General features: G+C 51.2%; 4 protein-coding genes across 4 annotated transcripts; 1 reads left to right on the forward strand and 3 right to left on the reverse strand.

Moving 5' to 3' along the window:
* Nucleotides 1-731: 731 nt before the first annotated feature.
* POX_a00616 (uncharacterized protein) lies at nt 732-1985 on the forward strand (the record flags this gene model as incomplete). The annotated part of the gene is made up of 1 exon (XM_050109555.1): nt 732-1985. The coding sequence occupies one exon, from the start codon at nt 732-734 to the stop codon at nt 1983-1985; it is 1254 nt and encodes a 417-aa protein (XP_049973323.1).
* A 955-nt stretch (nt 1986-2940) lies between these two features.
* On the reverse strand, nt 2941-4316 carry POX_a00617 (uncharacterized protein; the record flags this gene model as incomplete). The annotated part of the gene is made up of 4 exons (XM_050109556.1): nt 2941-2958; nt 3022-3513; nt 3816-4126; nt 4196-4316. The coding sequence occupies 4 exons, from the start codon at nt 4314-4316 to the stop codon at nt 2941-2943; spliced, it is 942 nt and encodes a 313-aa protein (XP_049973324.1).
* A 3782-nt stretch (nt 4317-8098) lies between these two features.
* On the reverse strand, nt 8099-8482 carry POX_a00618 (uncharacterized protein; the record flags this gene model as incomplete). Its single annotated transcript, XM_050109557.1, has 1 exon — nt 8099-8482. The coding sequence occupies one exon, from the start codon at nt 8480-8482 to the stop codon at nt 8099-8101; it is 384 nt and encodes a 127-aa protein (XP_049973325.1).
* A 3355-nt stretch (nt 8483-11837) lies between these two features.
* Nucleotides 11838-14018, reverse strand: POX_a00619 (uncharacterized protein; the record flags this gene model as incomplete). Its single annotated transcript, XM_050109558.1, has 3 exons — nt 11838-12029; nt 12097-12685; nt 12757-14018. The coding sequence occupies 3 exons, from the start codon at nt 14016-14018 to the stop codon at nt 11838-11840; spliced, it is 2043 nt and encodes a 680-aa protein (XP_049973326.1).
* Nucleotides 14019-14160: the final 142 nt, after the last annotated feature.

Genomic DNA, 14160 nt, shown 5'->3' on the forward strand with positions numbered 1-14160 from the left:
GAGTCGTTGATGATTTGACGGATTGGTGGTGATGGTCTGAAACTCGGTGATGTCTCGCGTGCAAGTTGAGAGAAACTATCTTGTTTATTGACCTGATCATGCGGGTATCGATTAGTCGTCGAGTCGGCGAGCTTCATTGGTGATGAAGCTACCGGATGGTCATTTGCGTTGCTGTCCAGCTCAATGCGTCGCTAAGGAATGCCTTAGGGCAATCGCCGAGATCTCTTTAGAGGGAATTGACACCATCACGACACATATTCAAGGTGGTCGGTCGAGAAGAAATTGTGTCCTTGAGTTTTGCTGGGACAATCCAAGCCAAGACTGAGGGGAAGAAGTTCATTCGAAAGTGAAGCTTCTCATCACAGAAAATCCTGTGGAAAATTCTCCGAACAAAGAAAGACCCTAGATGTTTTTTGTGCTCCAGTTGTTCTTTGCAATTCATGAGAGGAATCGTTTAGGGCGAACAATGACTTGTTGCTTCTTCAAATCTGAAACATCTCAATTGTTCATTCCCTTTGTTCGTGATAGTAATAGATGAACAGTGTGAAAAGGCCATCGGGTGTTGAACTCCTAGTATAAAATATAATCATCAGCTTTCTCATACCCATACACATACTTTCGAGTCCCTACTAACCACCTGTTAGTTTTCCCTCCTCTAAAGACCCCAAATGCAACCAACATCACTCAATTGCTCGATACGATACAATACCAAAAAGGTCCTATACTCCCAAATGAACCCACCAGATCAAAGCATTCACACGAGCATCACCCTCGGTGATCTTCCTCCAGAACTCATCTCCGAAATCGCCACCCATCTCGATCTCCGCTCAACACTGCGACTCGCAAGGACCTGCAAATCCCTTCCCTCCCTCCTCACCAAGCAAATCAGCCATCAAGCCCAGACTCTTGCCTTGGCACCCCTTCATCTCTATGAAGAAAATTTCCTCTTCGACGAGGGCCAACGAGCCGGAATCGACGAGCCCATGTTCAGTCTCCATGCCACCTGGGGCGTTCCCGCAGGAGACTTTGGCGCTACCGACTCCGACATTCTTGGCAAAGCCGTGGAAAAAGGTGAGCTTGACATTGTGCGTGGACTCCTCAAGTATGATATTGATCCTAACGCCTATGTGGTTTCCGGCGAACGAATGCTGAGTCTAGCCATCCAGTCTCGGTGTGTCCGGATGGTGAAGTTGCTGTTGGAGTTTGGCGCGGACGCGTCGAGATGTGACTTGATCACGGGGACGAGTCCATTGATTCATGCGGCAAGGGGCCAAAAGGATGAGATTGTTCAATTTTTGATCCGGGCATCGGCGCGGTTGGACGCTGATGGGGTGATGCCTATGCTGGCTTCCCGCTGCTCTGTGGAGACAGTTCAAATGGCCATGGAGCACGGGGGTGATGTGGCGTGTATATCGTCGAGAGGTCAGACTGTGTTACATAGTGTGGTTGGGCGAGAAGATGCCGGTCTGTTTGACTGGGTTTTGGAGCAGCTTCCGCCTCATGTTCTCAATGCTCGAAACGAGCTCGATCGAACAGCGTTGCATGTCGCGGTGGAGAAGGGGGTCAAGTCTGGTTCTCCTTTCGCTATGCTTCTCGCCTGTCATCCGGAGATGGATGTCGATGTACAAGACATGTGGGGGTACACGGCGTTGCATTTGGCAATTCAGACGGGGAGGTTGGACGTGGTGCAATGCCTGGTCAAGAGAGGTGCCAACTTGAATCTCTTGACCATTCATGGCGAAAATTGTTTCCATGTAGCGGCAATATCTCGGTCGGTACCAATCACACGCCTGTTGCTGGAACATTGTGCAGTCAGTACAAGAGTTCCATCTATCGTGCCAGCAGGGGTCGGCGAGGGGCTTGGCCTTCAAGACGTCGCCATGAATACTTTGTTCCAAGACGCGGTCAAATGGGAATATCACAGGCCCCTCCGTCGCTCCAGTGGACCTTCAACTGCTGGGACATCCGTCACTAGAACAAACTAATTCCGATGCCGAGGGCCAATCTTATATCGAGAAGCCTTGCTACTGGCGAGGTGATCCCAGCATTTGTACAACTGGCGCAAAGATTGCTTTTACAGAGTATGTAGATGAGTGTCACCTTCCACAGACCGAAGGGATGAAGATGAAAAGAGAAAAAAAAATTGTTGCTGAGGAGGTTCACAAGTGTGGCTTGGCCTCGGGTGTATCAAACTCTAATAGAATAAAATTATCCAAACGCCTTCAAGAGACACCCGAGGAACGACGATGAAATGCACACAAATAGATCAGACAGGCTCAATGATACAATAACATGAAACTCGGTGGAAAGATAGAAAAGTGAGGGGAAGAGAGAGCACGAACAGCACGGTCCAGTACTATCAAAGGTCCCCCGCACTGATGGGAAGGCGTCTGGCGAGCGAGACGGCAAATGGCAGAATGGCAGACGATTGACTGTATGTGCCGAAAAGATTATGGAAACCGACGCCGTCAACCCACCATGGGGAGATATGCAAAATGCGAATGATGAAGGTACTGATCGTGAGCTCGTTCTGCCTCCGACTGGCGGCTTTGAAGAGATGAGTGTGCACTCGGGCCCCAATTACAGTGGCATCATATTGCTCTTTCAACTTTCTCGTCCGAAGCATGCGGCGCGCTTCGACGTTATGTCAAAAAGAAAAATGACCAGAGTTAAGAGAGGTGACCGGGAGAGCCATGAAAAAAGGGTTGTAGGTATGAGGGGATGAGTGGATCTTTGTCCAAACATCAACTCGAGGTGTAGTCTTTCCTCGGCGAGAAGGGAAAAACCTTTCGGCTGTGAGCATGGATATCGTCCATGGAAAAGGGGTGGGTATCATAAGAAAATATTTTCATGGGGAGCGAGACGGAGCGGAAACTTGGACAGGTGGAGTGCTGAGGATGTTGGCGAGAGGGAAAGCAAACACACATGTAGGTCTCACATTTAGTCAGGGTTGGTGAGCTGGGAACTTGGTTAGTCACATCCTGGGTGAGGCTTAGGATCTCGGTGGCCAGCTAGACTTACACGAAGGACTGGACGTGAGTAATCTTCGTTATCCTGTAGAGAGACGCTGCTATCGCGTGGTCCGTTCGGGTAGATGTCAGTCTTGAGTCGATTGTCGGTAAAGGTATGTTTGCGTCCGAGGCTGGACCCAGACAGGTCCTGGGCACCTTGAGGGAAGACGCCTCGGGAGAAGCTGGATGCCTGGCTGGCCCGATGCTCGGTCATGTCGGCAGTGCTGGGGATCGGGCTTGCGGCGCGGGCCCGCTTGCGATAGAAGAAGACCATGAAAATCAGTGCGCCGACGAGTGCGAGTCCCCCCAGCACACCGATAACGATCCCGGCGATGGAGCCCCCACTCAGATTTCCAGTGCCCGAGCCTCCACTGTTGGAGGAAGAATCCTGGGTGCCCGTTCCGCTTGGAGCAGGGACGGTGATGGTTTTGACGAGGCCTGCCAGGGTCGTCTCCACCATGACCACGCTGCCCGTTGTCGAAGCCGGGTCGGTTGTGGTGGACTAAGATGCCATGGTCAGTAAGGACAATCCCCGACATAAGATGGTCTTGAGGGAAGACGATACAGGAGTGGGTGTGAGAGTGGTCAGGGTGCCCGTCGATGTACTTTTCGATGTACTTGTCGATGATGAAGTGCTGCTAGTGCTTTCCTGTGCCACGAATGAGAAATCTTATTTCATGGAACAGCAAAACACCCGAGCCCAAGCATGAAAGACAACAAGTTCAAAAAGATGTGTAACGATGTATCCAACTTGAACTCTACTGCTGAGGGTCTCCGAGAGAGGGGGAGGGGGAGTTTTCTTACCGAAGTAGAGGAGGTGGTGGAAGTGGACTTGGACGAAGAGCTGGTTGAGCTGGTCTTGTCGCCGCCGCCGCCGGCGGTGCTGGTGACGGAATTTCCAACCACGGCGACGTACGCATAGACGCCCTCGGAGGCACTGCCGCAGCTGTCGGCGGGATATCCCGGGCAGCCCGTGGCACAATCAGAGACATCTGTCTGGGATGACTCGGAGGGGGCCACATTAGTACACCAGCATCGGTTGCCTTGCAGAACACCCAAAGCGTAGCCCGCACAGGTGGTCTGACAAGCTCCGTTGGACTGATAAATACTGGTGACTAGAGAATGGGTGAGCTTTGGATCAGACGACTCGATGTATTTCACGTGATGCATGGGATATCACCTACCAGATGAGAAGTCAGATCCCGTATTGGCCGTAGCACAGTAGGTCAGGGTATTCTTGGCCTCTGCCCCGGGCCACGCCACGAAGGCGAGAGCGACGAGCAAGAACAGCATGGGATGCATCATCCTTTCAGGAAGGAGAGGCTTTCCGAAGGGAATCTTGGGTGGGGGATGTGCAAGAGGTCACAACCCGGAGACGTGTGCACCGTGGATAGGCTGAATCTGCCAGATGGCGGGCGGGTGTTGTCAAGCCCGCCGTGTGTTCACAAAATGCAATTGTTGTAAGAGAAGATTAGGATGATTTCCTGTGAATGCCGTGCCGACCGGTGTGGTTGAGATGCCGATCACTCATGCGACAGGTGAGATGGAGAGGGGGAGAATGAGATGCAGCGTTGGAGGACCCAGGCTTGGTGAAGTGAGGGAGCCGTGAGGGTACACAGAAGATTCCACCACCCGTTCAGAACTGACACGCCAGAGCAAAGTTCCCGTTTTAGAGGGGCAATCGCATCGTTTGTGTCGATGTCGGAAGGCAAGAGAGGGGGTGGTCGAGGTGTGATCAGGGGTGAGCAAGAAAATGGCGAGTGCAACCCAGCGAGGTTGGAGCGATAGATGATGCACCGGATGGCACGTTGGTAGTAGGAGGAGAAGCTCAGAGAAGGCTGACTGGGGGGGTGAAAGCAAAGTCCGATCGGAATCGTCAGTCGTTACTCGTCGACACTTGGACACTACTATACCAGTAGTCTAGCCGTCTCGTAGTCTCGTAGTTTAGTACTGGAGCAGGGTGGATGTTGGTCGGGGGGGGGGGGCGGGAGGAAGAGGAAGATCGAGTGGAAAAGGTGCATAAGAAGGTTGGCATTAATCGTCAGGACTTTCTCGTACCGTATCGTGTCTGGATGTCGAGCGTCCGGGATTGCCGCTAACCCACTCGTCTCGGAGTGGAGACGTGATTGTCGTGCACGTCCTTGGCTGTATTCCACGTAACCGAACAGAGTCGACTCGAGAGTCTAGATGGAGAAGGGTCACAAAAGCCCATGATTCATTATTACAGATCTCATTTTGCTCATTGACGTCCTCTACCAGTATACCCGAAGGACTATGATTTGGGAGAGATATGGGTATGAATCAATGTGTGTCTGGTGGATGTGCATTGGGGGTTCCCCCAAATGGTACTCGAGATCATTCCAGGCTGTGGAAAATGCGCCGAATATCCCTATCGTACCGACATGGCCATCAATGGAGCTCGCTGCAGTCGAGGTCCAGATGGAGATTCGACAGCGACCTTGTCCGCTTGCCCGTATCATGACTCTCAGAGTGCAAGACCCTACACATATGCACTTAGTCAAAGATCTAGAATCGACTGGTGAATCGAGTCCGACTCTGGTCCCCATCTAACTCCTCTTTGACGATGATTGGCAATGTCCCATCTCCGTGAAGAACACAACCTTCCTCGGGATTGGGAACCTGAGCGGATATGCACCTCCGATCCGTTGAAAGGTTCATGATATTCAAGTGCAGTTCCCCATCACCGGAAGGACCTGTCCAGTTCACTCGTCGGAGCTGGTCGAGAGCAGTAGAACGCCAACAATGCCAGTCAACCGCTGTTTTTGTTTTTGGTTTCCCCTCTTCGGAGAGTTAGCAGCAACTGGATCTCAGGGCACCTCAAGTGCCAATCAACGGACGAGAAATTAATAGTACATTTTAAGATTTTCCGGTTTCACCCCGTCCAGCTCCCGCCCGGTGCTCTTCGTCCATTCAACGTGCCGGATTGATTGGTTTGATGGGGGTCCACTGGCAACCAAATTCCAAGTTTTGGTGGACTGGAGCTCCACCGGCTTCCTCCTTTGGGACATTGGCTTGGATGGCTGAGAGCAAAATACAGTAACCTAACGAGGATGGAGAGGAGATGATTTCCAATCAGTGTAAAAAAAACTATCAGACGGAAACACGAGAGATAGCACCGGGATCATCTTGCAGTAGAGAATGGTGGAAGAGAGAGAAAGAGAGAGCTTTTTTTTTCTGATCCATGTGATAGTCGTGACAGTCGTCAAGCCTTCGGGACCGAGTGACTCCGTAAGCGTACCGGTGTTCCTGTCATCCTACACACATTCCTCAGGGGCTCTACTCTCCTGCATACTTGTCGAAGACTGCCCTTTCATGTTACATACCTCGAGTTGCGATCAATGCAAGATGTACTTTAATACGGTCGCCCAGCTCCATCAACGTGTGTCGGAGGCATCTTGAAAAGGCTTTTTGAAAAGCTACAGAATGTGGTTTGGCCATATTGTGTGGAAGTTGGGTACTTGAGTACGCTGTACTCAGCCCAGTGCTCAAAGTCAGATCCGTCGCGGGACTTTTATGATCAGCTTCTGGCCCCTCTTTTTGGACTTGCCCATCTGAACCCTTTCCCATGCGGGAGGTGAGACCCGTCATTCAATTGACCATCAGCCTCGGGCAGGGCGTCATAGATCATGTCCGCCCTGCAACCCTGCAGTATCATCCCAAGGGTGTTTGCATCCGGTGAGGATGCGCAGCTTCAAGCTTCAATGGGCACCAAGCCGATGACAGTAGAGGTACCTTGGGTACCTACCTGTGTAGGAGGAGTCCTCACTACCAGTAACCTTTTGAAAGTCCCGCGCGCGGCGTATACGTAATCGGTGGATCGGGCTGAGATCCGTTGGTCAGGCAATCGACGATTGTCCTACTCGTCACGTCTCGGAACTGCAGTCTGGCCGCAGCCACGCAGAGCTGTTGCCGTCAGCCACACCAAAAATCAAGCACTGATCGAAAACAACTGGACTCTCCAATCGTGTAGGATCTTCGGTCTAGTCCTCTATCCCGCAAGCCTGCCGAAAACATGCCTCTTCTGCCTTTTTTTTGTGTGTGTAGGAGGTAGACAGGTCCTTGGAAACTTCAGCAAGCGCCATCCTACACCACAACACCTCAGAGTTCTCGTACACATGTACAAACACCAGTCAACTTCATGAGGCTCAGAGTCAGTCTCCGATGCGATCGCTCTCCCACGTTCCTAATACCCGGTCGGAAAATTCTTCGGCTTCCTTCCAATCTGATGCCGATGATTACCGTCTTTGAGACACTCGGGGCGGAGAGCTCCTCTTACTCACTCTTTCTCTCTCTCTCTATCCAATCAATTATTGTCATCGCCAAATATGATTCAAAATGGGGGGCTTGCAGCCCCAGCCAGGTTCACAACTTGGAAACTGGAGTGGTGATCCGCCGACTGGCCTCTCTAGAGCAGTTATGGACTGCGCCTGTTCCATTGCATTCCGCAGAGTGAGAGACTCGTATGGATATAGAAAGATACTAGGGTTGCAGAGTTTACTTTTGTTTTTCCTCCCAAGTCATCGAGAGAAATAGGCCCAGCCTCCAGAACCCCCGAGACCCAAGATCCAGCCGACACTCGCGTACCGTACCGGAACCATTGGGAACGATGACGCAGAGGCGGAACAAGGTACAGGACCATACGCCGTCTGTTGTGGTCGAGAGGAGAAGTCGATTTCGCAGCTTCCCGAGGCTTGAACCAGATGATTCTAGTTGGCGGTTCGCAGTGCGCCGGGACCGGCCCTGAACCCGTTGTCGAGATCTACAGGAGGTGTGTCAAAAGGAGGTTCACGACCACGCGATCCTATTGATCCCAACCAGTCGTGTGACGTGGACCTTTCGACCGTCTGCTCGGACCACACCGTCCTGATTGACAGGAACACTGCATGATTCAGCCGGGTTCACCTGTCGGAGATACAGTGGTTCCTGACCAGGTGTACCCTTCCCTCCAGACGAGAGTCCTGTCAGTGTACAGAACTGTACAGCTAGAGGGCATGTACATCCATGCCTTCTGGATTGTACGGACTTTTACCACCGCAGAGCCATATCCACGATCGAAGAATCGTGAATCATGATCCAATAAAGTCCCTGTGGTGTTTTCCACCGACTCCAGCGACGTGCAGACGAATTCTGATTGCACCAGGACCCGGATCAGAAACACTAGGGTCGACGATCGAAATCTCTCTTCTTCTCTTCCTCCAGTCGCAGTCATCTCTGCCAGGTAAGCTGTAGCAAGTTGCTCTCTCTCCTTCTCTCTCTCTCTCTCTTTCCACAGGGTTCAACGGGGGCAAGTGAGTCCCGCAGAGATTGGAGAACGGACCCGACCGGGGCCAGAAAGGAGAGAGGTGAGAGGAGAAGAGTTCCACACGCCCACTGCACGCACCGCCTGGCTGGAGCCCGTTCCGACGTGTCCGCAAACTGGCAAGTTCTAGACTGCAACCAGATGAAATCATGGATGAGATGATGAGAGATGCTGAGGAGCAGCCTTGTGGATTTCCGCGACCACCCAGATTATTACATACACCAATACACAGTTACAGTACATGGCTCCATGTTCAACGGGACAAGTTTTCACAATGACCTGAATCCTTGAACGAGAGCACTGCCTCTCTCAACATGGTGCCTGATTTTTTCGTCCATGTGGCTTTTTTTCCCCCTCCTGGTCTGTTCTTCTGCCTTTCATGGAACCACTCCACCGCGCTCCTTGGTTGAATCCCGGTAAGAACCCCGCTTGGGATCGTTGATGTCAAGTAAACAAAAATTCTCGGTGAAAATCTGGGATGGCCCAGACGGAGGACTTGAGTGGCAACAAATCGTTCCTGCGCATGGTGAGGTAGTCTGGAGGTGAAAGGGAAGGGTGGATCGAGACCTCCAGGAACGCCTGTTAGTAGGTAGATTTCTTTTACTAATCCAGCAGTAATAGCTATAGTGCATATGTACATATGAGCTCTTCCGTCGAAAATGCAGATAAAATCAATCAGGCCAACAAAATCTACGCAACAGAGCTCGAGGAGTCTTTCTGGGTTCTTTTTCCATTAACCTCTTCGGTGGAAAGTGTAGAGAGAAAAGAGCAGAGTGCGTACATCGATGGTGTTCAAAGTAGTAAGATTTCTAGGGAAAAGAGCCGCTTTATTCTCACTCTTCTTGCGCGATGACATGGGTTTGGGAGGATCTCTGATTCCTCGATCGATCGATTCTGCATGTTCCATCACTGCATAGGTGCAAGGCCGGATACACACGTGGTTTCGGCACAACGATCCTTCGAATCGTGCGTGGATGTTGGGAACATGCTCGTGTGCACTGGGAAGTTATAGCTACAGTATATCACTAGTATTAGCTGCTATGCTTACTACCTACTGTCCAATTTACTGTATATCGTGGACGCTTTGAAGTAGATTAGAGCTCTTCCGTATAGACAACAAGACACTTGTAAAAATCACGAATACCTCAGGGTCGAGGTGCTACCAGTAGACATATTACTGGCCAAAGCATAGCTAACAGGCGAAACATCTATATGCCAGCCTGACCCTATGTAGTACTCCATGAAAAGAAGGTGGCCTAGATGCATGTAACAACCACACATGCCTGCGCGTGCATACCGCAATGTTCCAGAAACGAGGTATTGTACTGCGTCAAATGTTATAGTAGCCATGTGCATTATGAAAAATGGAGCATACACGTGTGCCTTGTGCCGTTGGAACGACTTTTTTAAAGGTGTTTCCAGTATATTGTCCACAGTCTATTATTATATCTCAGTAAGCTGTCTTCCAATTTGAAACACTTTCCTGATAACGAAAAGATCGATGAACAATGTCTAGTAGTGTTTTTTTCTACCTGGGTACTGACTGAGGACGGGGAAAGACTGCAAGATTGACCTCATTCTAGCCCCCAATGTCCAAATACCTCCATCTAGTAATGAAGCCCAACGCACATCACCCTCCACATCGAGTTTTCTCGATTAAACAGATCCCCAGCCTTGGAAAGATACTGGAGGTTCTCACTCATCTAGTTCCGCAATAGTGCCCCCCTCGATAACCATCCCATACCCACATCTAGTACTGTACAAGCAACAAACTCCCCCAGTCAGAAAATTCCACCGACGATGCAGGCGTCACCATCGCGACAGTCTCTGCATCCATTTCACGTAAAATAGAATGAACTAATCCGATCCACCGTCTGAATCGAGAATTTGAGACTCTCCTCGCCACCAATATACCCGTCTGCTGCCCCCACTACCCACCACGTACACCAACATCCGCTCCATTTGCCAATGGCATCGTCATGGTACCTGCGCCCAAGGCTGGTGCCGAGCCCTCGTGCGGTCCTCCCCACCGCGAAAAGCTCCACTTTGGTGCCTGCATCGAGTCGGGTGCGGGTGTGTCGCTTGTTCTCAATTTTGATAAAGTCTTCTTCTTGAACAGTAAATTGTAACCTCGTGTGCTATTTCACTTGAACCCCCCCCCCCCCCCCCCCCTTTTTTTTTTTTTTTTAACATTCCGAGATGGAGTGTCGTTGATGAGATCTTGGACAAAGGGCTGATTTATATGGGGGGTTTTCTTCTTAAATATCACCATGTGGACGTGGTCAGGCCTGTTACGGAGATAAGGTCGAGGAAATTCTCACCGAATAAATAAGGTACTAGAAAGTAGATTCTACCTAGGACTTTTTTTCTATGTAGTATGTATACCTCACCTTATAAGGTCGATACTCTATAATAAAGAGATAAATCTCCTACAGGCTCGTCTTCGTACCAATTTCCAGCACACGTGGGGGTCGCGCTCGGAGGAAAAAAAAGACTCAACCAACGAGCACCTTCCCCTTAACCATAAAATAATGATCGTCAAAATCCTTCGCGGTCAATCTTTTCATTTATAGAACTTGGGGAGGGATTCTCAGAATACGACCATTTTGAGAAGGTGCCCAGCCCCGGGAGATGGGTGGATCGTTGCGTAAGTAGTATGACCATGTACACCGTACATTGTACAGTGCTGGAATCAACGACCCCCTCAAGCTCGTACGGATGGATGTTTCCGATCGCTCCGCTTATGTGCTCACACTGCTCCAGTGCTGACGGCTTTATTGCTCAGTGCGGAGTGTACTGCTTACTATTCTCGAACGTAGTGTAGGTAGGTCAGAGGTCAGTCCCACCGCAATGGGGCACTGATGAGCCCCTTTTGGAATGCGGAATGGATCAGGTTTCATGTTCGATTCCATCTTGAGAACGGATCTGCGGCTGTGCCTCATGGTGGCTGGAGAGGATTTCGATGGTCTCCATCGGTATGATGGTCGTATGATGTATGTCCCTTTTATCGATGTAATTGTGTAGATGTGTGGACTTGTGGTGTCGGGACAGGCGGCATCCATACTGCGAATTCTGCATCTTACAAAGGTGACATAATGAGGTCGTGGTGGAGTTTTTCGGACAGCAGATTTGTCAAGTGTTTGTACCTCGATACCTACTAGAGGCATACATAGTAGGAGTAATAGTACTGTAGGTTGCTAGGTACAGCACAGTCCCTGAGGGCAAACATTCACCCGGGCAGTTCAAGGAAAAAAGAATGAGTGAGCGATGGAATCGATTCCCATGCCATTGAAAATCCTAATGACACTTCACCTATTCAGGCAGAGAAAACACATGTCCCCCGCTTAATTCATCTGTACTCCCCCAAAAAAGAAAGGAAAAGGAAAGAAAGAAAAAAAACACAGAACAAGGGTCATCATCATGAGGCATAGTTCGTGTATAAGAGCGATCGTGAGCCGTGAGTCGTAACTGCACAAATGCGTGTAATGCAAAGACATGTCAAGAGATCAAGTTCGCTCTTCAACGATCCACTCTCGCTCCCGAATGTGTCTTTTCATCCGTGGGCGAGGAGGTAATCGTTCAACAAATGGTCTTGGTCGAGGAGCTCGTTCCAGTCGTTCTTGTTGCATTTCCTTGATGCGTCGTCTTCGGGCGTGACGGATGGCATCGGACAACTCAACAAGTTCATCAATGTCGGCCTAGATCACAAAGGCGCAGTAAGCATTCTTGTCTCTGTGATACTCCGAGTGATAGGCAGACGCTTACCGGCTGTAGAAAAGAAAAGATGTAATAAAACTTCCTCGTCTCTTCAAACTCATATCCGAGGCGTTCAATGGCTTCGCGGACGATCAAGTCCTTTGTGATTTCTGTCCAGCGCTCGTCGGGGCGCTCAGTCACAACTTGCTGCTCGACACGGCCACGAACCTCAAGCTCTTCCTTGAGAGCCCCCTTGGGTGCCACTTCGACAACCTCTAGCGCACGAGGCACTTCGACAACATCCTCGGTTGGGGGAGAAGGGACCAGAGCCAGCTCCTTGATCCCAATCTCCTCTCGCAGGTGATGGTTGGATCGCTCCCGGCGGATTTTGATCTCCTCTTCAATGAGGTCCTCATCGACAAGTGGACCACGGGACAGGGGCCGGGGGCGAGCGGGTGGACTTCCCGAGATTGAAGACGTGCTGTCTCGATCGTCTACAGATCTTACACGGTGCTCGCGATGTCTCTGTGCCTCTCGTCTCCGCTGCTTTTTGAGATCGATGGACAGGTCGGCAGTGGGGGAGAGAGATTCTTCTCGGTCTCGATTATTGAGAACAATTTCTTCTTCCGATACACGCCCGTGGGGGCCTCGTCGAGTACTGCAATTGAGACATGATCAGCCCGACATGAAATTGGTGGACCCAAAGTCGACATGGTCAGATGGACTTACTGCTTGTGGTAGTCGATTTCATCAAAGCTAGCTCGAGGAGAAGTCAAATCTGGACTGGGGGCACGAGGCAGACGTGCAGGTTCGAATCCTGGTCGATTGTCAGAAGAGCTGTCCACGGTGCCGTGTTTGTTCTGTTTCGAATTACCGTGGTCAATATGTCGGTGATGCGTGATGAAGTCCTGATGGATGGGACGGGCTCGGATAGGTTCCGGGGACGGAGAACGCTCTCGGGGAGACAATCTTTCTTTGCTTCTTCGAATGATGATTTCGTCGCTCTCCATACTATCCCGGCCAGCATGCCGACCATGTTCTCTTCGACGAAGTAATATGTCCTCTTCCAACTCTTCCGAGTCTCGATGTCGGGGTCGTCTTCGTGGTCCTGACCGTCTCGTTTCTCTGATTCGGATTTCGTCCTCTTCATCTGGCTCTTCACTTGGCCAGGCACCAGGTACCTCTCGAGGCGGAGGCTCCCGCACATATCGTGGCTCTGGCTGACTGAGCCTGCGTCGTCTTCGTGACTCGCGAGTCTTGATCTCTTCCTCCAGCTCTTCCTCTCGAGGTGATGGTCGGTCTTTCCAGGACATGACCAATTCTTCTTCATAGGTAGGCTCTCGTCGAGGTCGTGCTCCCCGTAACCTTTCCTGGTGTCTATCGTCGATGGATTCTTCTTCTAGTTCCACCTCGCGGCGTGACGGCCCGCGTCTAGGTCGCGACGCCGATCGATAATAGATCTCATCTTCCTCCTCGAGAACCCTCTCTCTCAGTTTCAAATCCCCCTCGCTGGTCCGACCTCGCTGGCGCATTGCAGGATCGTCTCTCTCAAAGTCGCGCGATCTTCGATGCCTCCGACCCTCTGGTCTCTCCCTTTCCCCGATGATGAGCTCAGACTCTTCCTCTTCCACCAGTTCACGAGGTCGGTGGTTGCGGCTCTCACGCCGGCGAGACGATCGCACTCGGGGCTCTTCCGGCTCCCTCTCGGGCCCCATCTCAATCCGTTCGTCTCGTGACCGTCTGATCAAGGGACCTGGTTCTCTTGGTCCTTCGTAGGCCTCACGTACCAAATCGCGAGGCGGTCGGTCCCGAATATGCATGCGCTCCAGATCCTCCACCGGAGGCATCGATCTGCGCCGTCGAAATTCAACATCCTCATCAAAGACACGCTCCGGTCGACGGGATCGCGAATATCGGTCTCTCTCCCTTTCGATCTCCAAATCCTCCTCCTCCTCTTCGTAGTATTCTCGAGGCGGGGCTCGGCGCGACATTGTTGGCAATCAGGTGTGAAAGCCTCCAAGTGGGCAAATTGAGAGTCTGGCAGGTTGGCCCACGTGCATTACTCTGTCGTTCGGGGTGTCAGGTAGCCCGTGATGTGTACTGGATGGCCAACTGTCGTGACGACAGCTCATC

Source organism: Penicillium oxalicum, chromosome I, assembly GCF_001723175.1.
Source record: "Penicillium oxalicum strain HP7-1 chromosome I, whole genome shotgun sequence".
NCBI classification, from domain to species: Eukaryota; Fungi; Ascomycota; class Eurotiomycetes; order Eurotiales; family Aspergillaceae; genus Penicillium; species Penicillium oxalicum.